The sequence below is a fragment of the Halichoerus grypus genome, chromosome 2, assembly GCF_964656455.1.
Source record: "Halichoerus grypus chromosome 2, mHalGry1.hap1.1, whole genome shotgun sequence".
Lineage (NCBI taxonomy): Eukaryota > Metazoa > Chordata > Mammalia > Carnivora > Phocidae > Halichoerus > Halichoerus grypus.
In genome coordinates, this window is record NC_135713.1 from 190668499 (window position 1) to 190694695 (window position 26197).

Sequence of the window (26197 nt, forward strand, 5' to 3'; positions counted from 1 at the left end):
TTCTTCTTGACAATGGAGTTTATGGAAAATTCTGCTCCTCTCCACAGTTGAGATTCCTTGACGGTAGCATGGGGGAGGCTGGACGAGGTGGTCTTCCAGGTCCCCTCCAACCCGGATGTTCTAGGATATAGTTACCTGACCCAACTAATAGGCACCCAGTGAATGTCCTTGCTCAGCTTCTCCAAGAGCACTCTGAGCTGGCTGTGGGCACTCTGGAGGTCCTCCTTCACCAGCACGCTGTCCACCAGATGCCCGTAGTGCTGGTCTATGAAGGCGGCAGAGGCGGCCATCTCCTGCTGCTCCTCGTCCTGCAGGGAAAGGGGCAGCTGGGGAGCCACTGGGTTGTTCTCCCTCAAAATAAGAAACTTCCAGCCTTTTTCTCGGGCAGTGTTCTAACGTCTAATTTTGAGTGGGTGACTTGGGCCCATGAATAACCCATGGGGTACACAAGAACGGAATGTGGTGATAACACCCAATCACATGTCCGAAAATGTTGCCTGGAAGTAGACACAATCCTTGTTCGTCTTCTCAAAATATCTACTGTTAGATATTAGGACCTGTTAACCTCAGCCATGACATAGGCTTTGGGCGGATGCCGATTCTATATCTGTGTGTACATATAATATGTTAATATCACACTTCCGGGTGGAAGGTATTTCCAAAGAAGGGGTACCATTGTGTTGTGTGTCGATTTGGTTAAGTAATTACAGCAAAGAACTGCAAATACTATTAACTATAAGCAAAGCAAGCATTTCTGGAAACAATGAGGGGGAAAAGAAGGAGAATAAGTAACTCTAAGGCTCTCTGAATTCAGACTCCTAAATTCATCACGCAGAACTTAATTCTTCTTGCCATTTCCTCATACCAAGGCCCAACACGAGCACCATAGCTAGAGTAGAGTTCTTTCCGAAAGTGCTGGGACAATCCTGACCAAACACCCCATTTCCCTGGGGTCCCCGACTTCCTTCGTCAGACTGCTTTCCCGCCCCCTAACCCTGAGGGACAGGTAGCCCGTGTCCCTCCTTTGCCCAGCCTGCGTAGGGTTTGTTTCTTCATTCAAAAACACCTTGAAAAAGCAGAACCTCGAGCCGGTAGTTGACTGATGGTTAGCTTGATTTGGGGGAAAAAGGCACGTGGCAGGTCACCTCTAAGTAACGTCGCAAAATGAAATTCGTCTCTGGCATTCACCCACTCCCTTTCTATCTCTAGCCAGGCCTCTGCCGCCTTCTCTCTTGTGCTTACAGAGACTCAGTGCTTTTAGAGCGTGGGGTGAGCCGCCCTCCCCCAAAGAGACCCACATTCCAAAATATTCCCTCCTCCTCCTCCTCTTCTCTCTGTTGCCCATCAGCCCCAGATCCCGACTTTAGTGAGAGCACCTGCAGCGTCTGAAGATAGGTTCTAAAGGACTCGGAAAGAGTTGGGCATGCTGCCACAAAGACGGTAGAGACTGAAGAGAAGGCTGAGGTCATTTCTTCTCCTTACTTTCTCCCAGGAGGAGAAAAAGTAGATGACATCAGGAGAAGCTTGCTAAATCCATACTCTCTCTCGCAGGGCTCCTCTCATACTCAAAAGCACTCTGCAGTGTCTGATGCTGCCCCTGGATCTTCAATCCCACCTCCCCTGTCCCCTGCTTCTGGAGTTTCCCCTCCTCCAGGCACCCTCATTGTTCAGCTTGGAAGCATATAGCTATTTAAGGAACTACAGAAGGAACATTTTCGCCACTAAGTACCTCAATCTTTCTAATATTTGCATCTTGAAGGAACTCAAGTAAATCTCTCATGGAGTAAAAAGTATGGCATTTGTTTTGTAGCCCAAAATCCCCTGAACCAGGGGCGCCTGGGTGGCTCAGTGGGTTAAGCGTCCAACTCTTGATCTCAGCTCAGGTCTTGATCTCAGGGTCATTGAGTTCAAGCCCCCTGTTGGAGCCTACTTAAAAAAAAGGGGGGGGGGGTAGGGAGATCTCCAGAACCCTTTTCCTGGCCTATAAAGGTGGAATTCAACCCCCTGTGCTTCAGGGAGAGAGTCACGGTCCTGAACAACCCATAGGAAAGACTCCCGCCATGCTGTCCATTGCCCCATGTTTGATCCACTTGCTGGATCCGAAGTTGGTGTTTCAATTAAAAACGACTTGGGTTTGGCCTGGGAATTGAACAGGTTAGTGTGATCAAGTCTTTGGCAGATGTCCCTTATTTTCTGGGAGGATCCTTCTGCGAAGGAGTGAAGGGCGGGGAGCCCAGGCAGAGCCATCCCTGTCTGAAGCGGGAGGAACTTTCAGCTGCCCCACCTTGGGCTTTCCGGTCACCTGACCATCTAAGTCTGGCCAATAGGCAAATGGAAAGACAGCTCCGTGCAGAAGGTACACGCACCCTTACGCAGTTGTAACAGGCCCTTTTAGGCCTTCAGAAATGATCAATTTTAAACTTACAAGTGGGGCTGCTGTGTCCTCACAGGCTGGGGACGTGGGCGGCGTCTTCCTCTTTTCCTGAATCGCAGGCTTTACAAATATAACGTAGGGCTTGAACTCTGAGGTCCTCAGTTGTTGCAGTGCCTGAGAAAGTTCAAAAACAGGACACGTTTTATTATGAAACACTTTTTGAATGCTCCATAACAGTGTGCTTTATCACATAACCTCAGTGGCAAAGGTCCTGATCACACGGTCCTATGACAATGGACTTCAACTGGGCAGACCAGCTGCTCATTTTCCCATCCTCCACTTTGACACTGGACTTGGCTGGGCCCCAAAGGCCCACTTGCTGAGAATGAACGTTCCAAAGCCCTGGTTCCAAGTGTTGCCATCTCTCTCAGCTCTGACCCCACAAGCTCTAATTAACCTTCTCATGCCCTTCTCCACCTGCCCGGTCCTGATAGAAGATTCAATGTGCATCTCTTAGTCAAACGTCATCAATTTGGACTTCACTAATTCAAAATATGTGTTATCACACAGGCCTCCTTATGATATTCAGAGAAGAAAAGATTTGCTAAGCAAATGAAGAAGCTAAGAAATCATTTGAAACAAATTGTAAAGACATTAGAAGGTTTTCAATATGCAAATCATCCTCTTCATTAGCACCTATGACCGATAACGTAAGGGCCTCATTTGGAACACTGTATTAAACTGTTACATACATAATCTGCACCACCCCACCCCAAAATCAATAAAATCACTTTTCAAATAAAATTTTGCAATTTAGACTTTTAATTTTGATGACCAACCCCCAGCAAGTCCAAATGAGAGAGGGTTTTCCTTCATAGACATAATGGGCTTTTTGGAATCTGTCTCAAGCCGACTTCTGTTAAATAAAGTCTACACCTGAGGCGCCTGGGTGGCTCAATCGTTAAGCGTCTGCCTTCGGCTCAGGTCATGATCCCAGGGTCCTGGGATCGAGCCCCACATCGGGCTCCCTGCTCCGCGGGAAGCCTGCTTCTCCCTCTCCCACTCCCCCTGCTTGTGTTCCCTCTCTGGCTGTCTTTCTCTCTGTCAAATAAATAAAATCTTTAAAAAAATAAAAAATAAAAAAAATAAAGTCTACACCTTATGGCATAAAATCAGAGCTCCATTTCTATAGAGGAAAAAAAAACCCAGATTGAGTTCAAAGCTTAGAAGATTTGTCAAAGACAAGGTTAAGAAGGTGCCTGAGCCCCTGCCAAACACACAGCAGGCAAGGTGTGGATTTGATGCCCTTCACAGGGTCACTGTCTCCATCCCTTTTCTCTTTCCAACTGCTCTCTGGGTGGCCTCTCTCGGTGATGCCCTGAGCCACTGACTTGACTGACTTGACCTGTCGTGGGGGCGCGGGGGCGGTGTCCTGATACGGGGAGCTGGGCCCCAGCATCCACCTGCGCAGTGGCATCTAATTCTCGGTCCTGTTACTGCTGACCAGCAGCGCCCGCCCACTGCCTGATGCCCACCATGCAGAGGCTACGATCCCAGGTCTGTAGGCCACCACGGGGCCTGGGAGCACCCTACAGTGAATGCCATTTTGTGTATACATGTGCACATTTCGGGCTACAGAGCTTTCCTTAGATTCTCAAAGGCAGACTTAAGGAAATTTTAACATCCAGTCCTCTGGACTAAAAAAGCCTTAGACTGGGGTCAAATGTTTTGTAAAATATACAGTCCCCTCATTTATTATTATTTTTTTATTATCATTTTTTTTTTATTTTGAGAGAGAGAGAAAAGGGAGATAATCTCAAGCAGACTCCCTGCTGAGCACAGAGCCAGATGTGGGGCTCAATCCCACGCCCCTGAGATCATTATCTGAGCTGAAATCAAGAGTCAGACACTCAACCAACTGAGCCCCCCAGGCGCCCCTCCCCTCATTTATATATTCTGCCAACAGAAAACGCCCAACTGGCTCAGAAACTCACGTCCGGCTCCACGTCCACCAAACACACTTTGTTTTTGGCCATCACCGCCTGGATGGCGTCCAGGCTGGTTCCGTAGAGATTTTCCTTATATTCACCATGCTCCAGGAACCTAAAACACCACCAACAGGGAACGGGCCTTTAGTTCCTGAGTTTGCCTAAATTAGCAGGGCAAGATAGATGGACTTTCCACTGTAACTCCTCTCCCGCGTCCCCCATCCTTCCCAAAAGCCCTCCCACAAGGTCAGGGGGAACACCAGACGGGTGCACCGAGGGCCAGCTGGGCCGCCAGGCCACGTACTTGTTGTGATGTAAGTCGGCCTCGAATGCTTGCTTAGAGACGAAGTGATATTCCACCCCCTCCTTCTCATGGCTCTTTCGGGGCCTGGTGGTATCTTTGAAAGAAAGGAAAAGGGAAACTGGGCAAAAAGATGTCCCCTCACAGTGCACGAGAACAACAGCGAGCCTGGGCCCTCCTTCCCCTCCGGAGCTCATCGCTGCTCAGTGGATGAACCCACCGCTCCCATTCCTCAGTGTCCCTGCGGGGCAGGCACCCTCCTCGATGTGGGAAAGGAGGCCTCCCCCTTTGCAGGGGAGGAAAACTGAGGTGCAGGGAGGTCAAGCCCCAAGCCAGGGTGTGAGCTCCGTCCCATGCCAAGCGTTTGCCCTCAGGGGCCCCACTAGACAGCCTGGCTGAGGTGGTGTGGCTTGTAAAGAATCGCTGAAGGGATCCCTAGTCCTAACCGTTGATTTCCTCCTTGTCTTCTTTTCTGCGAGCCAGGGGGCCCCAGATACAGACGGCCCTGCTGTAGGCTTTTGATTTCTTATTCGGTTATTTCTCATTTTGAGAAAAGAGACATGAAGACAGACAGTCCGTGACGGACTAGATGGTTTCAGCAAAGCTGGCGCTCACATAAATAACTGCAAAACATACAGCATTTCTCCACTGATTTCTGTGATAGAACTGAGGTGCGCACTTCGGGGGAAAAGCAGGTCCTTCACAGAACGAGAGCACGCGTGGAGTAACACACTGCTCTTTTCCAGAGCATTCCGAAAGAAAAGGGCCTTGAAGGGGGTCTTGAAGGACAGTATTATCATGCCCTTGGGGACCACACAGGGATGCTCTGTGCTCTCTATGTGGCATCCCTGTCCCACCTTGGGCAGAGCTGCTAAGGTCACTTTTCTGACCGTGTCATTCGCTTGTTTAAAAACTTCTTAGTCGCCACCGATAACATCCTAAAGACCTCTGACGAGTATCTCCTCCCACATCATCCACACTAGCCTCCCCAGTCCCTAATGCTGCTACCCTGGGTCACTCCTCCATCCTTTTCCACAAATTGTTCCCTCTGTATAGAGAACTATTCCTTTCTTCTCTGCCTGGAAAACTCCTACTTATGCTTCAAAACCCAGGATAAAAGTCACCGCCTCTCTGAAGTAGGAAGCCTCGGGAAGTCTGCCTTGACTCTTTCAGTTCCTAAGAGCAAAGTGGGGGGGAAGTCACCTATCTGTGGGGTGCCTGAAGCAGGTAGGCCTGGCCATCCATGCACCCCTGTCTTGGGGGATAGATCTGGGGGCTTCTGAAGGACCCATGTGTGAGCAGCCTCCACACGTCCTGTTTCAGTCCACCCTGGAAGGCAGTGGCCCTCGGAAGCCTACCTACCAGGTCCATCAGAGGTATGCCACTAGAATGGCTTCCTGAACCCTGCCGCCTCCCTCCAGTCCCTGCCACTTCAGGTAGGGCTCCGAAAGACAATTCTGACAACCCACACACTGGGTTATGGGCCCCGAGGTCCAGGGGAGAGGCGTCTGGCAAAAGAAAGGATTGGTAGCTGCCCTTAGAACATTCTGGAAAAGTCTCATTACTGCCACCACAGCCTTCCCTTTCGGTGACCCCGAGTGCCCACACTGCATCCCTCTGAGGCCAGAAGAACGGAGGGTCCCAGAAAGGGAAGGGACAGCCAAGGACAGGAGCGGTAGGCGGCAGGCGAGAAGCCCTTTGTGTGGCCTCATTAAGGCCTGGGTTTGAATCTTGGCCCCACTACTTACCAACTGTGTGACACTGGGCAAGTTACTTAACCTTTCTGAGCCCCAGTGTCTTCCTCTGTGTACAGGATGGTGATCATCCTTCTCCTCAAGGGTACTGGAAGGGCTGCCCGAGCTACTGCACATAAAAGCTCCTAGCCCCTTCATTCCCCTCTTCCGCATCACATCCAGAACCAGGGCCTCCTGCCTCCTTGGTCTCAGCATCCACAGCTGCTCCTAGCCTCAGGAACTGGCAGGGGTGTGAGCACCTTGGAGGGCGCCCAGCCACTCTGATGGGCTGGAAGCCAGCTACAAGGGAGTGCCCGAGCAGTATCATAACTCACCAGGCTCCCGGCTTCTCTGCCCTGCTCTCTTAGCCAAGCAGAGGGCGGGGGCCATCGGAGTCAGAGTCACTGTGAAGAGGAAGCTGGAATGCCCCCTTGGTGCCCATAGCCTCTTGGTGTCATCCTGAGGTTGCTACTTTGCCTGCAATGCCCTTTAGACTCATCTCCCACCCCAGGAAGGAACGGGCCAAGTGGTCCTCCAGCTTCTGCCTCAGAGGGTCCTAGTGGACCACTGAAAGTGGGTTTCTTATCATGCCTAGGTCCCATGATCTGCCCATAGCAGGCAGTGCCCATCGGTCCCTCAGACCCAAAGTAAGGATTAGATGGATATGGGGAGTCAAGTCCCTATGAACTATTATCCATGCTCACACACGCGCACACAAAGCCCCGTGTGCGCCTTCTTACGTGGAATGGCAACGCCAAAGTGCTGTGGGTTCTCTGCCACCACCTTCTGCTTCAGCTCATGCAGTCGGGCTCCCAGGGATCCTGGGAAACAAAAGGAAGGCTGACCAGGGTCCCTGCTGAGCTCCCTCCCCGCCAGTCCGGGAGGAAGCCAGCCCACTCCCTGGAAATGCAGGACCTCACCTACCAATCAGAACCACCAGGCGGGGCCGTTCACCAGGCTGGTGCTGGTACCTGGTTACCTCCTCATAGGTCAGCAGCTCTGGAGCCTCAGCTCCTACAGACCCCTTTCCTTCCTGGGGGCTTCCCGGTCTTTCTCTTCGGCCCAGCCGGAAGCTTCTCCGAAGACCAGCTTTGTGGGAAGGGCAGGGAGAACTGTGGCATTTGTCCCAGAATCTCCCAGGAAAGACTTTCTCTACCTGGCCAGACCTAGAAGGGGGGCTGAGTCCCACTGAACCTCTCCCAACTACCTCCTCCTACAGGAAGGGGCTGATCAGGATGCACAGTACAATGAAGAAAAGGTGACCATCTGGCCTCCAACAATAGGGTTCAAGGTCACTGTTTTATTTAAAGATGTTTATTTTTAGAGAGCACAGGGGGAGGAGCAGAGGGAGAGAGAGTCTTAAGCAGACTCCACGCTGAACGTGGAGCCTGGCACGGGGCTCGATCCCACGACCCTGAGATCATGACCTGAGCCGAAACCAAGAGTTGGACGCTCAACTGACTGAGGCACCCAGGCGCCCCAGTCACTGTTTTATTTAGCACATGGCTGACCTTGGGAGAATCATCACCTCTCTGAGCCTCGATTTCCTTATCTATGAAGTGGGAATACAAATCTACAAGTGCAATGTGTGGTCCTGGGTTGGATCCTGGATCAGGGAAAATGCTCTATAGGACATTACTGGGGCAACTGGCCAAATTTTAAAATGAACAGTGTAGGGGTGCCTGGGTGGCTCAGATGGTTAAGCGTCTGCCTTCGGCTCAGGTCACGATCCCAGGGTCCTGGGATCGAGTCCCGCATCGGGCTCCCTGCTAGGCGGGGAGCCTGCTTCTCCCTCTGCCGCTGCCTCTCTCTCTCTCTCTGACTCTCATGAATAAATAAATAAAACACTTAAAATAAAATAAAATAAAATGAACAGTGTATTAGATGATAGAACTGTATACATGTTAAATTCCCAGAATTTCAATAATTCCCCTGGGTTCTGTAAGAGAATGTCCCCGTCCTTAAGGAATACATACTGAGGCATTTAGGGGTGAAGGGACGTGATGTCTACAACCGAGTCACAGGACTCAGGAAGAAACTGTGTATGTGTGAGAAAGGGGATGACAAAGCAAATACGGCAAAGTGTCATCTGGTGAATCTGAGTTCTTGGTACGATTCTTGCACCTTTTCGGTAAGTTTGAAATTACTTCCAGATGAAAGGTAAAAAAATCTCTGCTGGTCTCTAAGGCCTTTGAAAAGACTAAGCAAAATAAAAGCAGCAAAGGGCCTTTGGAGGCTGGTAAAAGGCTCCATCACTGTGTGGTGGCAGCACACACACATGGCCTGGACCGTGGCCGAGACTGTGATGGTAACAGATCGGTGTTAATGGAGCGGTCCGCATCCCTTCCCTGCCAGGGCTCTGCTCCCCGGGGCTGGGTGGAAGTTAGGGAGGGACCCCAAAGCCTGGGCAGGTCAGTCCCTCCCCTGGCTGACAGAGATGAAGGGGAATGTGGGTCCCCCAGGCTCGGCTGCTCTTGAAGCATTGCTGGGGCTCAGGTCACTCTGACCTTGTCTTCCCCTGGTCCAAGAGCCCACGGTTGGCTGTGCATGGGAAGGGCAGGGGGTGCTGGGGAGCGAGGCCCGATACTCACCCACATAGTGCCCTTTGAAGTACCCCTCACAGTCACAGGTCTCTGGGAACCAAACAGAGAGAGGGCAGCCAGTGAGCCTTGCTGGACACATACTCTGACCCAAAGCGACCCGGCTCCTGGGTGGCCAGGAGGAGCCCACTGGAATGATGTCTCGTGCGGGCTCAGGAGAGATGCCATGTCCTGGCTCCCCAGGAAACCAAGTCCTTCTCTTTCACTCAATTCTCCATGCTTAGGCCCCGAACAGACTTTGCAGGCCGTGGCAGGGGTTCTGGGCCAGCAGGCCCCTCTGGGTTAGGATCGCCATCAGTAGAAGGAGGGGAGATTCACTCGCCCTGCCCCACCTTCCCGTCTCCTGCCTCCCGCCCAGCTGGTGGCACAGTTAGCCCAGCCAGAGTCCAGGGAAGGTGGGGCACTATGTGCTAGGTGGGCAGGGAGGAGCTCTGTCCCCAGCGGCTCTTCACACCTCAGGGCACAGGGGGAGGAAAAGAAGCCCCTCCAGCTCCAGACAGTCTACATTCTTGTCTGGGTGCACAGGGGATAAATACCAGCCTACCTTTGTCACAAGGCTGATCATCTGCGGTTTGCACAAAAGACAGATGGAAGAGCGTTAGTGGAGGGGAACCAGGAGGCCCTGCGGCTGAGAGGCAGCCGGTGGCCTCGTGTGCGTAAGGAGCCCTCCATCTGTCCCCTCTCTCTTTCCTCCAACAAACCTGTGATCCGAGCTGCGGTGCATTATTAAACCGAGCCTAGCTCTAATTAGTCTTCCTGCGTGTGTCTCATGAGCGGCCCGGAACAAGCCCGCTCAGCACCGGCGTGAGCAGCCCCAAAGCCAATTTACTCAGCAGCCCTTCTGACTTGAGAGCAAGTCTGGAAGAGCGGCCGTGGGCAGTGGCCCCAAGCCAGGGAGCAGCTCACCCCAGGATGCCTGCAGTGGGGCCGGACCTGCTCTCTCTCTTCCGGGGTTTGAGATGGGCCTGGGCAAAGGCAGGTGCCAGACGGCGGAGCGGAGCAGAGCAGGGCTGCCAGCCGGCTGTACTCCGGTCACCGGACACCCCTCTGGGCCCCTCACTTGGTTCCGAGCCCCCCTGAGCCAGAGAAGCCATATCATGGGGCAGCTTCGTCTCTATACAGAGCTCTAACTTGGAGGCCGTGGGCACAGGCCCTCTGAAAACCTGACCCCAGCCCCGCTCCCTTGACCTCATGACCCTCCATTTTCCCACGTTGGAAAAGAGGATGTCCTGACTCCACTCCTTCACATTGTGATGATTAAAAGGCAAGGTGACAGGTGAGAATGTCTTCTGAAGGCAGGGGCTGCACAGGGTAGGGGTGCCAGATAAAATAGAGGACGCCCAGTTAAATCTGCATTTCAGATACACAACAAATAATTCCTTAGTATAAGTATGTCCCAAATATTGCATGAGCTATACTTACACTAGAAACCCATTCATTATTGATCTGAAATTCAAATTTAACTGGGCATCCTTTATTTTTATTTGCCAAATCTGACTGCTAACACAGGGTCACGTGCAGCCTTCTCCACTCCCGTCCAGCATCAGTGGTTCTGAAACTATCAGGATCAGAGAGCCCCTGGGTAGGGGACACTCTCCCAGACACACACACACGTTTGCGCACAATTTCGGAAGAGGTGTTTAACATGCCCCCCGGTATCACCTATGGGCCCCAAATACAGTAGCTCCTCTCCAGAGAACAGCTCCCCCCTCCCCGACCTACCCCCATTTCCCCTCCTCATCCCTCTCCCCATCCCCTCCTTCTGGAGGCCCACCAGCTCAGACAGGACCCTTGGTGCCCTCTCCAGCCCAGCGCTTGCTTCTTCGGGGCACGAAGCCCCTGACTCCTAACCCCGGCCCCTCACTGAAGGGCTGCCCTGCCCATCTACTCACAGGGGGGCTTCCTGAGGCTCTGGGGGCTCGGCAGGGTGCCGGTGGCTCTCCGATAGCTCAGTCGCCTGCAGGGACACAAGGAGGTGGGCAGGCCCATGAGCTCCGCCGCAAAACGAGTCCGAGAGAACCTTCTGGAAAATGCAGGGAAACCAAGGCCTAGATGGCACAGGTGAGAGGTGACGCAGTCATTTACACTTTCGGAAATCTATCCTAAGGAAATCACTTGAAATATGAGGCACAGTCTCACGTGCAAGGTGATTAGTGCGGTCTTGTGGCAGCCAGACGGGGCAGACAACTTAAAAGGACAGCCACAGGGAAGGAGGGAAGTCACTCAGAGACGCTCGGAGCACGCCCAGGTGAGGGGCAACCCTCCCAGGATCTGACCTCGCAGAGCCCGCTGTCCTCCTCCCCCGAACCCGTCACATTTCTAGAAAGTGTTCGTCGGAACCACCTGTGACTTTCCTGCTACACTGTCAGTTCCTGGCGGGGAGGGAGGGCAGAATCCAGACTACATGTACAGAGTACATGGTCTGCTTTTTTTTTTTTCCCGTGTAAACCTTTTGTTTTAATAAATAAGACCTATTCATGGCTTAGATTTTAAATCACATTTACAGATGAGGAACACTTCTAGGCCCAAGCAGGTGAACAGTGAAGCCACTATTGCTGGTAGGAATGCATGCCCCCCATGCGTTTGAAGCCTCAAGAGCAGAGACTGAATGTCGGAGAACACCATACACATCACCCTCTAGTGGAGAACTGACAGCAGAAGACGAGAGGAAGAGCCGAGACTCGGGGAAGCTCCGGTAACCAGCATCTGATACCCTCACCTTCATGCTACAGAAGCAAATGAAAGTTGTGCTACTTTTAGATTAGCTAAGAAGGAGGTTTCCTGATCAGAGTAAGTGAAACTTTCTCTCATTTTAACAATTAGGCCAAGGGCATTAGCTACAGAGAGGATCCACTGATGAATACAGAATATTAGAACAGCGAAGAGGAAGCCACACAGATATCTTGTTTTTTCAAATATCAGAAAGTTCCGCATGACAGCAGGAGAGCGGTGGATGAACTTCACCTCGCCCAAAGGTTTAGTCCAAAAACTTCCTGTTGGCATTTGCACCAAATAAGGCTCCCCGTACTTCTGGCATCATCTGGGCTATGAGATCCAGCCGGCTTTCTCGGGTATTGGAAACTTTTATTCTACGATCCCCATTATAGATCTCAACTCCACCAGCTATTTCCTCAGGCAGCTAGGCCTCCTGATCAATTTGGACATCAACGTCTTTTTTGGTGGCAATTTTGTACCTAGGAATCGCTTTTTGCATTGCAGCCTTTACCAGAGGGAAATCCTGCTTCCTGCAACGAATAATCATTCGGGCTCCAACAACCGGTACAAACCCTGGAGGACCAGTCCATCCAGCAGCACTTGGTACCTGGTTGTATCTTTTACCACTTTGCTGAGTCTCTGTTTTGCTTCATTTAATAGGTCTGTAATAAGGTCATCTCTTGCTCTGAGGACTTTGAGCTTTGCTTGATTCATCAAATTAGACATCTGAATTTTCTTCTGCTGCTCAATCTGTTTTTCTTCTCGTAGTATTCCATAATCTTCAGTCTTCGGGTTTGCACAAGACGACCTTTCTCAATATTGAATTCTTCCCCTGCCTTCGCATCTATTTCCTCTGCTTTCTCATTGGCTTCTTGTTCAATAAAAGCCATCATATGCCTAATCTGCTTTTGCATGTCAGCATTGCTGAGGGCCATGGTGAAAGCTGTGCTAGGCCAGAGGCCCACTGGCTCTAGCTTAGGTTGGAAGGGGGCGGTGGAAGGAAGGGCATGGTCTCCTTTCTGATGAAATATTATATAGCTATTAAAAATCACACACTAAAGACGAGGTAATAACGTGGGAAATGCTGAAGTTGCCATGTTAAAGGACACAGACCCCAAAAGCACGACTTCCAATTCTGTGTCTCTCCCGTAAAAAGCTCAGGAAGGATGTCCATCATGCCATCTCAGATAGTGGCGAGGCTTGGGGTCATTAGCTTTCCCTCGTCCTCCTCGTCTATATTTTTATATTTTATTTTTCAACTTTCTTTAAGTAGGTATTATACAACATACATGCATTTAGTGACAACATAGATTTCTGTGCATGTATTTAAATCTCAAACGGCCATCCCCGCTGGTTAGAGCGCAAGAAGACCGAACACAAGGGCGATGGGTACTTCCCTCTGCAACGACATACCGCGCGTCCCTCCAGCCGGGGCCCCGCCGTGTACCCACGCCTCTAAGCCACTCCAGAGCCACCCCCTGACAGCACAGCCCAGACCCACCTTTCCTGGAACTGCTTGGAGGGGATGAGGCCAGCTCGAAGGTTGGTGTCCCCTACTCGCTTGGCCTGCCACCACGTGGGATCGTCCTGGCTCACCACCTCCAGGACCTGCCTGCGCTGGAAGGGCAGGCCCGCCTCCTGGCAGGGGATGGCCCGGTCCTCCCTCGGATTGTAGTGGAAGAGCGCCCGCATGAACACCTGAAGAGGGGGTGAGCACAGATGTGTCTCTGCCGCATCGAACGCCAGATGACACCTATCACTCACCATCAGGACGAGCAATCAGCCTCGAGGACAGAAAGCTAATCAGAAACACAGGGCACATGGTTTCCTCTCGTTCTGCAGCCGTTTTGCATATTACAGTCGGGAAATCCATCAAGGTTCAGAAAATTAAGAGATGGGCCCTCTATCTGAATTTCTCTTTCCAGCCTAAGTACTTCCCTATTTCCCCAGCCTGCAGTCCTTAAAGCAGCCTCTTAGCGTACACAAAGCAACAACCAGTCCTGGGAACCAGCAGGATAGTTTTGATATGCTAACTGCCCCTAATGAAGTCAGCAGCCATCTGTTAAATAAGTGATCTAGATGCTTTGATTAGAACACAAATATCAACAGCACAACTGTTACTAGCTCCTCCTCATCACTCTGCAGTGGGTGACTGACGTCCACATTTTTCTACAGCTCACCCTGCCTCATCTGCCACATACTCGGCCAACCCCCAACTCTCCCCTTTACCCTGAAGTCACCCCTCTAGAGATGATGGTGGGAAGATACAGCATTTTGTCACACTTTCTTGTTCTATAATTCAGTGGATGGATTTATTTTATTTATCTCTATTACCAGACCATTAGGGTCCAATTACTTTAACAACAAACAGAAAAAAAAGAAAAAAGAAAAAACAAAACAAAAGCCACAGGGCTTCCTTAGACAGATCCAAGTCATATTCCTTTATGTGTCCACCAGAAAAGATTCAGTTAGGGGCGCCTGGGTGGCTCAGTCCGTTAAGCGTCCGCCTTCAGCTCAGGTCATCATCCCAGAGTCCTGGGATGGAGCCCCACATTGAACTCCCTGCTCAGTGGGGAACCTCTTCTCCCTCTCCCTCTGCCTCTCCCCCTGATCGTGCCCTCTCTCTCTCTGTCAAATAAATAAATAAAAATCTTAAAAAAAGAAAAGATTCAGTTAGACAAGGGTAAAAACTTTCTGGTCAGATATTATGAGGACAGATATCCTCATCCAGCTACAGATGTCAGGGTCCCAGGCACTCGGAAAAGAGTATAATCTTATATGGCCAGCCCAGATCAAGCTTCTGGATCAAGAAGAAATATTTAAGAAGGATGGGCTAAGGGACAGGTTACCCATTTTCTCCAGGAAAACCAAGTTTTCTCCCTGTATTAAGTTAGAACCTGCAAAAGCTGCCCATGAAGATCACATTAGCATATCCAAGAAAGAACTGCTTTCCATCAGATAAGAGTCTATATTATGCAAGCCCTGGGATTCAATCAAAGTGTACAAATAAGGAACAGTCACACAAAGATGATGTCTTCGCTTCCTGTAAAAGTCTGACACTAAAGACATTGTCCATTATTGATCCCCATTCACCAAAATATTCATCGACATCTACTCTATGCCAAGTGCTATAATTTGTTCCTTCTTATCCCGCATTTCGTGCCCAGAGCCAGGGACTGGGAATCACCTTTCTTGAAAAATGGGCGCACTTCCTTCCATCTCCTGAGGAAAAGTATGTCCTGCCTTTTCTCTCCTTTCTGCCCTGGCTGCCAGGCAGTTCAGATCCCAATTTATTTGAAACCAAAGCAATGCCCTCTCTTGTTCTCTCTACCACCACCTCAGCTCGGGTCGGAATAATCTCTCACGGAGGCTTTTCCAACAGCCTCCCTACCAGGTCTCCCTGCCTCCCGTCTCTACCCACTTGGCCCTCCCCCCACGTAGCAGCCTGGGAGCTCCCACATCCCCCAGGGCCTCACCATTTCAGTACCCCGCCCCCCAGCCAGACTTCCAGCAGCCAGCCCTGGCGTCTCTCTGTCCAAGGGCTTTCTCTGGTCACCGCTCTACTCTAATGCAGCCAGCCGAGAATGCTGGGAATCCATCCCTGGATGTGGCCTGGCAGGAGTCGGTGCACAGATCTCCCAGCTCCCCTGGCTCTTGGGTGGGAAGACACGTGCCCACGCGGGATCCCCGAGTTCCCCAGCAGGATGACACAGTAGTAACTTGCTGGATGACACACGCTTTGTTGTACTCACTGCCTTCCTTTCCCCAGGGTGCTTCCCGGGGTCACCTCCAAATGAACTACTTGCGCTCGAATCCTCATCTCAGGGGTCGGCCTCTGAGACCCCCAAACCAGGCCGGGATTATGCCAACACCCTTAAGAAAGCATTCAAGGCCATTCCGAAGATAGCCTTAACCTACCTCCCAGCACAACCCCTCCAGAGCCCGACCAGGGTGCTCTCTCTCACCGACACCCAAAAGTACTCCTCTCCACACCTACTGAGCCTCTGTAGATGCAGACCTCTCTGTGTGAACTTCCCTCCCTCTCTTCTTCACCAGGGAAGTCCTACTCGCCTTCACCTGCCTCAAGCCTCACTTCCAGCACCTCTACTACCTGACCCCTTCCGGGGCATCTGTAACTCTGCTCAGAATCTTTCGGAAACACTAGCACTAGTCTCAGAGCCATGAAAGATTTGCTCCCCGGCCTCCCTCTCTGAACTAGGAGTCCTCAAAGCTACCAACTGTCCCTGTCTCCAGCATCTGGCAGAGCGCCCAGCACAGAGGAGGTGACCAAAAAAGGTAGGCTCACCAAAGAATTAAGCAAATGGCAGTTACTTAATTGGTCCCGAAACCAGCACATTTGGTAGTTTCTCCTCTTCAGGGCCCTAATTTTCTATTTCAATTAAAATAACCTTGTCTTTTATTAGTAAGCTACGTCAAATCCGGTTTAGAAAAAGGCAGGTACAAATAAATGAATCACAGTGTGACTGAATTACAGTTCTCTACTGAGCACACGTTCCGAGGACCAGATGTGTGATCTCTTCCCGAACGACTGCTTCAAAGCCCTCCCCGGCCTCCGACCCCGCCATACCTTGCTGTCCTTTAAACGGTCCTCCTCCTGGGTGGCTGGGATGATTTTCAGGGTAATGGATCCCTGGGACTGCGCCTGAGAGGGGAGAGGTCGAAGCTTACCACCTCCCATGTCTAACCCTCGGTGAGTTCAAGTCTTCCTGCCCCCATCTGGAAACTCACATTCAGAAGGAAGTCAGGCGCGCCCCCTCCCCTGTGGCCCACCCTCCAGGGGTGGCTCCCGTGAATTAACTAAAGCAAAACTCAAAACCCAGTATCTGCATTTTCATGGGACAAAGGGACACAGAACTCTACATGAGCACCAAGGACAGTGCACGCCCTGAATTCCTCCTTTCCATCCCTCCTGACCTCTAGTGCTCCAAAGGCCACCCTTCTTTCTCTTCTCTCAGATTATTTTCATAACCAAGTTCAGTTTCATTTCCCTCCCTTTGCTTCCATCTTCCCCATCGGGCTCTCCAACCTCAGGCCACCCCTACCTTGCTGGGGCTTCCCCTTCCTTCTACCCTGACACAGACCCTGCATCCCCATGGGGGGAGGGGGACATGAGGCAGAATGCAGTCCACCCATGAGAGCACACCTCGCCCAACAGTCTCCCTGGCCCAGCACTGCCCTAGAATACAAGGAGCCTGGGGCCTGGAACCGGGCAAAGGGCAGTGGGGTCAGGAAGACCAAAGGAGCCTGCCTGCAACCAGGGCTCCCTACAGTGGGGGGTCCTCTCTCGTCAGATCAGCCCATTTCTGCCCCCTCCCGAACCATCGGAAATTAGCAAAGAGGGTCATGGGGGGGGGGAGAAGGATAAAGAAGACAAAACTGTGATTGGGGCTTTTGACAATTGCAGCTTGACTTGAACTTGCAGAACGGGCTCTGGAGGTTGTTTGCATCCCAGCACTTAAGACCCTAGAATCTCCTCACAGATATGAAGTGCTGTATCCTTTCCAGGATGTTTACATCCTGATCATAACCACACATTGAATGAGAAACGCTCCCTGTTCCTACTTTACATTAAAGGAAAGTGGAACCCACGGTGACCTAACGGCTGGCCCAAGGCTGCCCGGCTGAAAACTAGTGGAGGCAGGATTCGAACCCAGGACCAGCTGACCCCAAAGCCCTTGCTCTTGGTCCTCCTTGTACTGCAGCTTCTTAGTCCATATTCCTCAGCCCTTCAGAAGAGGGGACCCTTTTAAGGGGATGTTGCAGAAGGGGCCTCAGGAAAGGGAGTGGGGCTATGCCGAAGAGGTCTGAGAGGCAGGTGGCCCGGGAGTGCCACTCTTCCTGTCTCCCACCCCGACCCTGGGCATGCCACAAGGCCACTTTGCCTGCAGCCTCCTCATGAACACAGAGACTGAGCCAGAATCCACCCTGGCTCCTGGAAGTGCCTTGCTTTGGTCTCCAAAGACCGGCCCCCCGTTTCCCCCCCCCAGGACACATGCAGCACGGACCAGAATCTGGCTGATCTCGTCGGGGCGCTTATGCAGGACTGTGATCCCGTTCACTTCTCGGAGCTCATCTCCAACGTGGACCAGACCTAGGAGACACAGGGGCTGCCCATCAGCACAGGAAGGGGCCTCAGCCCCAGGGCACCACTGGCAGCCACCAGAGGAACCTGCCACACGCACGGCGGACTCAAGGTGTAAAGACAGTGGGCGGGCCTGGGGCCGGCTGAGTCCTACCGTGCACGGGGCGCCCCACTCAGCATCGCAGCCTCAAAACCACCCAGGGAAACCCCCAGTTTACAAGTAGGCAGCTGAGACCCAGAGCAATTATGCGGCTTGCCCAAGGCCACTCTGCTAAGAAATAATGGAGCCTGTGTTCATACACACTTATTTTGACATCGAAAGCCTGGTTCTTCCCGTTATAACCTCTGCTTCTTTAGAAATATCATTAACTCTTCACCTTCCTAGGTTAACAGACATACTCTTAGAATGTCTTTCTCAAATCTTAAGAAAACTTAAAGGCACCAGGAAAGGTGACGTCAAGAGTATTAAGACACCCGTCCAGAGGCCTCGGTTCTAATGACAAGTGTCTCTGCACATGAGGCCCTAACTGCTAGCCAAACAGCGGCGGCCAGAAGGCGGTTCGGCGTGCAGGATCTCGGGGCCCCCAACACCTGCTGAATCCGACTCTGCATTTAACAAGATGCTGGGGGTGGGGTCGGTGCTTGCTAATGTTTGAGAAGCTCTGGTCTCCACAAGAGTGATCCCCAGACTTCAGGGGTAACACCTCTCTACACCAGAAGGTTTGCCTCCCAACTGAGTAGTTGTTTCACACAACACTGATTCTCAACCTGTTTTCCACCCAAACAAATCTGGGGCGTGAACACCCTTCCCTCCATAAGAGCGACAACTGGGGTGGTGGGGAAGGGCGTCCCTGCTCTGCAGTCAGGAAACCCGCCCAGCCCACGCTGTGGGCTTAAGGACCCCAGTCCTCGGCGAGGCCAGTGCAGGAGCCCTTCTGATCAACCCCAATGTTCTCCGTGCCTGAGGTATTTTCAAACGGTTAAAATTTCTACCAGGCTTGGGAAGGAGAAGAGAATCCCAGCCCCGCTCCCAGAAAGCAAAGCACATCCCAAACAGGGGACCAGAGAGGAGAAGGAAAGGAGACTCTCGTGGCCACAAGGGGAAGGCTGGGGCGTGCTGTATCCTTTCCAGGCCGTCACCTTCACCAGGCCAGCACAGACGCCACTCACCGCTCCGGTCGGCAGCGCCCCCTCGCATGATCCGGGCCACCACCACAGCCCCGGAGTGCTCATCCCGCCGGATGGTGGCACCCTGCATCGGAGACAGAGCAGGCAGGCTCCTAAGAGGCAGCCCCAAACCTCAGACCCCGAGGCTCTGGACCCCAGAGAGCCTCCCCGTCTCTCCCTCTGTCACTGCAGAGGGCAGACCAAGGGCAGCCCTTTCCAGTGCTGAGGATGCAATGAAACCAGCATCTCACGTTAATACAGCACAGCAATGCCCACATTTCATTTCAGAGATGAGGGACAGGGGCTCAGAGAAGGTCAGCATCCCCGAGGTCGCCCAGCTGGGAAGGTGTAAAGGATTGTGGGACAACGAGTCCAGTGCATGTCTCTCACATCACAGCCCTTGTCTCTTGCAAAGACATTTAATAATAAGGAGAGAACGTGCCTGCAAATTCTCAACCTCTAATCAATCACAGGGTACTGGGCTTTCTGTGGTTGCCAAGGGGAACCAATTATGACCAGCCAGAGCTTCAGGACCAGGACGTGGCCTGCGGAGCACAGCAGAATGACGTCTAGGATGAGAGGTGCTAACAAGCCCTCAATTTCGTGCACCCCGCAGGCGGGACGGTGGCAGGTGAAGTGCTGAGCCCCCGCGTTGGACGACCCTGGGCTTGAATCCACCTGCCATTCCCTGAAAGCATGCAGCCTTAGAAGGAAGCCCCTTATCTTCTGTGAGTCTGTTTCCTCTGGGGTGGGGGACAGCATTTAACTTCCCGGGGTTGGTGCACGGATTCTATCAGGTAATGCAGGCAAGCTTCAATTATGTTACGCACAGTAAGTGCATGCAGTAAGTGCTCAATAAATGTTAACCTTTTATTATTGGCTGTTACTGCAAACACATAGGCACACTTGTTATTAACTTCATTTATGTCACCTATTTGAAGTCCGTAGGACAAATACTGCTGGAAACAGAAACCATCAGCCAAGAACCCCATGGCATCTTGCCCCCTAGACCTTCAAACTTTCTGGCATCTCTGTCCATCCTGTCCTCCTTTCCCTGCTCTCAGCAGAGGGCTCCCCCCGCCTAGGCTGGTCCTTCTGTCCCCTCCCTCCCTCTCTGGCAGACTCAATGCCCCCTCTCTGCTGGCTCCTTCTCCTGGCTCCATAAATATCACATCTTCCTCATCAGTAAAAAGCCTGCCCCTCCATCCAGCAGCCACCAGTCTCTGCTCCCTCGAGTAAGCACCTGCTCTCTCTGCTTCCTACCCCCCCAAGTCACTGTCACCTGCACCCTCAAGAGCACCGGCCACAGCGCTGACCGCCCACCAGCTGCCGGCTCCCACACACTCTCAGCCTTCTCGCCTCTACCTCCCGCCTGTCTGCCTCTGGCGCCCGCCCTCCCTTTGGGATCCTCTCTTAGCCCGGGCCCTGGTGACACCCCTCTCTCCCAGGTCTTCCCAGCGACGATGGGTCTCCATGGCTGGGTCCTCCTCTATCTGCCTTTCAAATCAGGATTTGGCCCTGGCCCCCTTCTTGCCTCACTGTCTGCTCTCTACCCATGTGGTCTCGACCTCTCAGGTGTGATTTTAACCCCGCCTGGATGCTGGCAGCTGCCCAGTCTGTGTCTCTGAACAAATAATCCCTCCACTTCCTGGATGCCTCCACTTCTGAATTCAATGGGACCTAAGCTCCATCCCTTGAATGATGGCTGCAGTGCCCACCTAATCGTCCCAGCTGGACACCTCAGGGCTATCCTAGGTATCCCCCCAAGACTCCTGCCCAAACCAGGGCAGTCACAAAGTGACATTAATTTTTTTCTGACTTATTTCTTGGATTTATCTTCCCCGTTCCCACAGGCCTAGGTCAAGCCCCCTTTCTGGCCCTCCCCCTACCTGGTCCCCACCTTCAAATCGGCCCTCCGCTCTGGCCTCACCCCCCAGGCCACTTTCTATTCAGCAGCCAGGGCGATCTTTCTAAACCGCAAATCTGATCATGTTATTGCTTCTTAAGACCTTACAGTCCCCCCCCCCCCCCCACTGCCTTCAGGAACAAGCTATGACACTTTGCATGGACCATCAGCATCTCCCTCTGGTCCGGCCCCACCTCTGTCACTCCTAACCACAAACTTGGCTTTCTACATCCGCACCGGGAAGCCCAGAGCTCCCTGAATATGACAGAGTAGGCAGTTAGCTAGATAGGAGCAGGGAACAAGTGCTTTCCGACTGACAAAAGGGTGGAGGCCAAGTTCCAAACAGCCAGGACAGACCCCAGGGGAGATGCCTGCCTTCTTCCCTATGACCTTGGCCTTACCAGTAACCTAGAGCTTCATTATAATACATTAACATTGTGGTTTTAACCCCTTATGCTGTCCTCCCTCCTCCCTCCCCCAGAATGGCTGCCATGACAGGTCAGACAAGGACCATATGGGGCCCGAAACTCTTGCTCCCAACTCATAGGAGCCCCTTCGATGATTGGCTGCAGCCTCGGTCAGAAACCACCCCAGCTATGACCCATAACCTACCCAAACATAAAAAGGAAAGACAACCCTGACCATGTCAATGGATGCCTGCCCCATTTTGCAATGGGGGAAACAGAGGGGGCCGAGAGCTTCCCTTCCATTTGCAGAAGTGGTTTAGCTGAGCGCCCTTGGTGAAAGCTGAAAATCAAGAATGCCAGCTGTGCCATTCTCTGGGGCAAACACTCGACTCTCTGGACTTCCTCCACTTCCCCCATCTAATAAACAACCCTGTCCCTTCGCTCTGTAAATCACTGCTGCACTAGGACCAGAATGATAACAATCTGTCAGCTGGGGAGAACGGCAGCTGCCCCTTGCTTCCTCAGAATTCAGAGCAGGATTTGGCAAACTTTTCTGTAAAGGGCCAAATGTAAATATTTTAGGCTTCGCAGGCCACACCGTCTCCGTGGTAACTACACCACATTGCCGTTGCAACGTAGAAGCAGCCACAGACGATACGTAAATGAGCGGGCATGGCCACACGCCAGTAAAACTTTATTTAAAAAAACTGGCAGTGGGCTGGGTTTGGCCCTTGGACCATAGTTTGCCAACCTCTGATGCGGAGCATGATGATCGGGGCTGCCTTGTACAGCTGCGCAGGTTGTTTACTGCACAAAGGAGCTTGGCCACAGTCAAGTGAGGCTGTGTCCACCCAGAGAAAGAGGTACCCTGCACACAAAGGTGCCACGGGGACCAGTGGCAGCCCTGACAAAGCTACTATCACTCACTCCGGGGACTTCGGGGCGGGGGGTCTCTTCCCAGGTTTCTGGGTGGGTGGGAGAGTGGTACATGGAGAGGGTGGGGAAAGAGAGGTGGGTGTCACATACCAGGGGTTCCTTGTTCTTTACCAGGCGGACAATCTTCACTGATTCTTCATCAAAATCCTCGTCAATATTATCGGGCAGAGGGGGAAGAACGGGGTCGAAATTCTTTTGGGCAACTGTATCGTGTACCATGAGCATGGCCTGTCAGGAAAGCAAGAGAAGTGAAGGGCCAGCCCTAAAGCTACCAGGGGTAAGGGGGCCTTGGCTGGGCTGTGATTTGGGGGTCTCAGATTGCATGCCAGAGAAACCACCACCCAGACACTGGTCCTGAGGACCCCCTCACTCAGAACTCTTCTTTCCTCAGCCTCCCAGCCGAGCGCTCCCCACGGCCCCCATCCCAGGGGACACAAGCTGTGTGAGCAGGCAGGGACTGTGTGACTACCCTGAGATGGGGGGTGGACAGCAGCTGGAGCAGCTCCCTCTCATCACTGTGCACGGAGGCGGCCTGCAGCTCTTCCATCACCTGTGGAGGAATGAGACAGAACGTCACACGCGGCTGTGGGTGCTTCGAGCCCGCTGGGAGTCTCCAGAGAAAACCCTGCTCCCTGAGCTTCAGACCCGAGGGTCCTCGCAGGAACTGTGACAGCATCTGAGAGTGCATGGGATCCTCAGCCACCCCAGGACTGACACTCTCAGGGAAATCACAGCCTGGATCAGAAGAGCCAGAGCAGCTCATGGAGGGTACTCCTAATGGGAGCTAACTTATTAAGCCCTTACTATGTGCTATTTGCTTTATGCGGACTTTCCCACCCAAATTTCACAGAGAACTCAACATAGCAGGTATTATTATTTTGCCATTTGACAGATGAGAATTACAAGGAGAGATTAAATATCTTGCCCTAGGTTGAAAAGCCAGGATTTGAACCTGGGCCTATGTGGCTCTATTATCTGTGCTCTCACCACTGTGCTATTTTATAGATGAAGAAACTGGGGCTCAGAGCGGTTGAATGACCTGTGGAAGGTCCCAGAGCTGGTAGGAGAGACAGTGCCGAGCCTGGGAGCCTGACAGCCTAACGTGCTCCTAATCACGTCACATAGGGGAGAAAGGAGGGAAGGTCTGCACCCATGCCTTGCCAGGCCATCTCCTGGGTTAGGTGAGTTTATTGAGGAGCTGGCCTTGACCATCATCTTCCTAAACCATGCAACATAGAGGGCAGGTCCACAAGAAGTTAGGAAGCATTCCTTAAAAAAATGGGAATCCTCAGCCAATAGGCAGGGACACACTGCAAGTCACCTGACCCCAGGACTTCACATTGGGCCTCCCCAAAGCACAGTACAAGGCGATTGTTTGACCTTCATATTGCCAGTCCTCAACAGTTTGGAACTGCTGATCTGATCCAAATGCTCTCATTTCACAGCGGGGGGAACAGACTTTCTCGGGAACACACAGTAAGTAGGCATCCTCATGTCCCTGTGTCCCTTGGCTCAGTCCAAGGCTCACAAGTTCCTTCCTGCCCATTAGGAGGCCCAAGGAGGAACAAGAGGAGAAGGGGAGGAGATGTCTCTTCACCTTTGGGCTCCGAGCCCCTATGTCCCCTATCGGCTAAGCAATGGTGACGGGCAAGATGAAGGGGCCCTACGGGGTCGGGAGTGGGGCTAACACCGTAAGGAAAAACCTGGGGCTTACATCCTCAGCAAGGGCCACAGCGCTGTGCAGAACGGGGGTTGGACTTTGCCTCTCGTAATAGCGAAGCTTCTCGTGAATCTGCAAAGACAGCCAATTTCAGGCTGGGGCCTCCCAAGTCAGCTGCCCAGGTGTACCCTGGGTACCCCACAGCCTGCCCACGACTGTGCGGATGGCTGCAGAGTGGGTCACCGATGGGTCAGCCCGAGAGAAAGCCATTCATAGTGGGCTAACGAAGACCTTCCCGGGGCAGGGGAATGCTTGAGATGAACTTCACGGGCCTCCGCCAGCTAGGAAAACCTCTAGAAACCCTCAGCAGATGGGATGAAATGGGGCTTTACCTTCATCAAGTAACCGAGGCTTTTTTCACTGAAAACATCCCTCAAGAAGCCCATCTCTTCCTTGTGGTTGGAGTCAGGTCTGAGCTGAGAAGTCAACAGTGCCAGGGTTTCATGCAAACCTGAGGAGAGGGTAAGACACATGAAGTTTGGCCAGTGCCATGGGTACTTCCTGCCCCTGTGGGACTCCAAGTGGACCCTGCCGTGTGGACATTCTCTCCCCAGGCTCTCTCATCCCCAGGGCTTTCGGGCAGGGCAGCCCCTGTGAGCTAATGTAGGCAGCATCCTGCTTCCTCCCAGCCTGGGGCTGCTGGGGCAGGCTCTTTTCTCCAGGGCTTCCGGCAGGCCCAGCCCAGGAAAGGTACTCACCGGAGTCCTCAGACAGCACGGGCATGTCTCTGCTGCTCAGCTCCCGACCTCTGCCTGCGGATTCTGGGAGGAGGAGGAGGAGGGTGAGTGCTGTCGCTCCATCAAGCATATTCATTCAACAAACAGTGCTTACACACTTGCTGTGTCTGTCCATGACCAATTTGGGGACAGAGGGGATGGTAACGAATAACTCTCTGCTTGTTTGTTTGTTTGTTTGTTTGTTTTCCAGAGAGCAAAGAAAGAAAACTAAGATTTGCTAGTACCCTGGATGTGCCAAGCATTCTGCTGGCTGGTTTCATATGACACTTCTCTTAATGTGCACAAAGCCCTGGGGAATGGGTACTAATATCCCCATTTTACTGGTGAAGAAACAGAGGCTCAGAGGAGTTCAGTAGCTTGCAGGTCAGAATCTATACTCTGGCGGCCTTTCCGGGCTGGTCCCAAAGGTAGGATGTGGCCCCTGCTCACGGTGGGTGCTCTGCTCTGCAGCGTCCCCTGTGCCCTGTTACCTTCCGAGAGGCCCTGCGCAGGTCCCTTGTCCTTCACAAGTCCCTTGTTCACCTTCAAGTCCCTGGTCACACCTGTCTGGGCCTACGAGCTCCCTCCTCCCCCACCACCCCCAAGTCCCAAACTGAAGGGAGCATCCCCTAGAAGGGAGTGCGGAGAGGAGGTGGAGAAATGAGAGTCGGGTCTCCACTATGCAGGACCGGGCAGCCCTAGCTCAGGAGCCCCCCGCCCCCCGCCCCAACGTGCTCTGCAGCACGTGGACCTCAAAAAGTCCTCCTTCGGAAGGGGACAAGGAGAGTAATGATTGCTTCATTCCGCAAACATGGAGCCAGCCCCAGTGCGCGGAGCACCGGGAACACCAAGATGCAAAAGAATGGTACTGGGCTCTCTCCAGCCACTGCGCCGCCCTCCGCCACACTCACGCTCTGGCTCCTTCTAGCTGTGCCCCCACTCCCCGAGGCGGCCAGGCCAGACTCCAGCTCGCTTTCGGAAGGAACCTGTGGGACGAACAAGGCGCGCAGCTGGCCGAAGGGAAGGCGAGCCCCGGGGGCCGCTCGCCGGCAGTCCCGGGATGCCGAGCGGCGGGAAAGGCGCGGGGCGCACGGGGGGCGGGGTGGGGGGGGCGAGCGCGGGGAGGAAGGCCGGGCGCCGAGGGGCGGGGACTCAGCGCCCCCTCCCCCAGGCGGGGGGCTCGGGGGGCCGCGAGGCAGCCGCGCGCACGAGGGGCGGGGCTCGGCGCCTCCTCCCCGCCCCCGCCGCGCCCCTCCCGCCGCAGCCGGGCTCCCGGGCCGCTTCCCCGCGGGGCTTCCTACCTGGGCGCGCCGGGATCTCCGCTCCGCCGCCGGGAGCCGCGCGGGTGCCCGGAGCCTCGGCCGCTGCTGGCTCCGCCTCCCCGGCCCCTCCCTGCCGCGGCCGCGCGGGGCGGGGGTGGCGGAGCCGGAGCGGGCGGGGCGCGGGAGGAGGCGGGGGAAGGGGGCGCGGGAGGAGGCGGGGGGAGGAGCGCGGGGAGCCTGGGCGTCCGGCCCCGCCAGTCCTCTGCGGA

At 53.2% G+C, this 26197-nt stretch overlaps 1 protein-coding gene and 1 pseudogene across 1 annotated transcript; both read right to left on the reverse strand.

Moving 5' to 3' along the window:
- Positions 1-26079, reverse strand: MPP3 (MAGUK p55 scaffold protein 3). Its single transcript, XM_036071300.2, has 20 exons — positions 25968-26079; positions 25578-25652; positions 24649-24711; positions 24283-24401; positions 23945-24022; positions 22700-22780; positions 22321-22458; positions 18985-19066; positions 17738-17823; positions 16300-16374; positions 13213-13409; positions 10889-10953; positions 9541-9561; positions 8988-9029; positions 7321-7485; positions 7137-7217; positions 4667-4760; positions 4369-4477; positions 2426-2548; positions 1-308 (listed from the first exon to the last, which is right to left on the reverse strand). Exons 3-20 carry the CDS (start codon positions 24671-24673, stop codon positions 132-134), a joined length of 1758 nt encoding a protein of 585 aa, XP_035927193.2. The 5' UTR covers positions 24674-24711; positions 25578-25652; positions 25968-26079; the 3' UTR covers positions 1-131.
- On the reverse strand, positions 11357-13203 carry LOC118522312 (V-type proton ATPase subunit E 1 pseudogene; annotated as a pseudogene).
- Positions 26080-26197: the final 118 nt, after the last annotated feature.

Excerpts from the sequence above, each read along its gene's own strand:
- MPP3 (XM_036071300.2), bottom strand. The coding sequence starts at position 24,673 with ATGCCCGTGCTGTCTGAGGACTCCG. Across the intron at positions 24,023-24,282 it reads GCCTCGGTTACTTGATGAAG|ATTCACGAGAAGCTTCGCTA; the intron begins GTAAAGCCCCAT and ends CTGTCTTTGCAG. Across the intron at positions 9,562-10,888 it reads GAGCCTCAGGAAGCCCCCCT|ATGATCAGCCTTGTGACAAA; the intron begins GTGAGTAGATGG and ends TGCAAACCGCAG.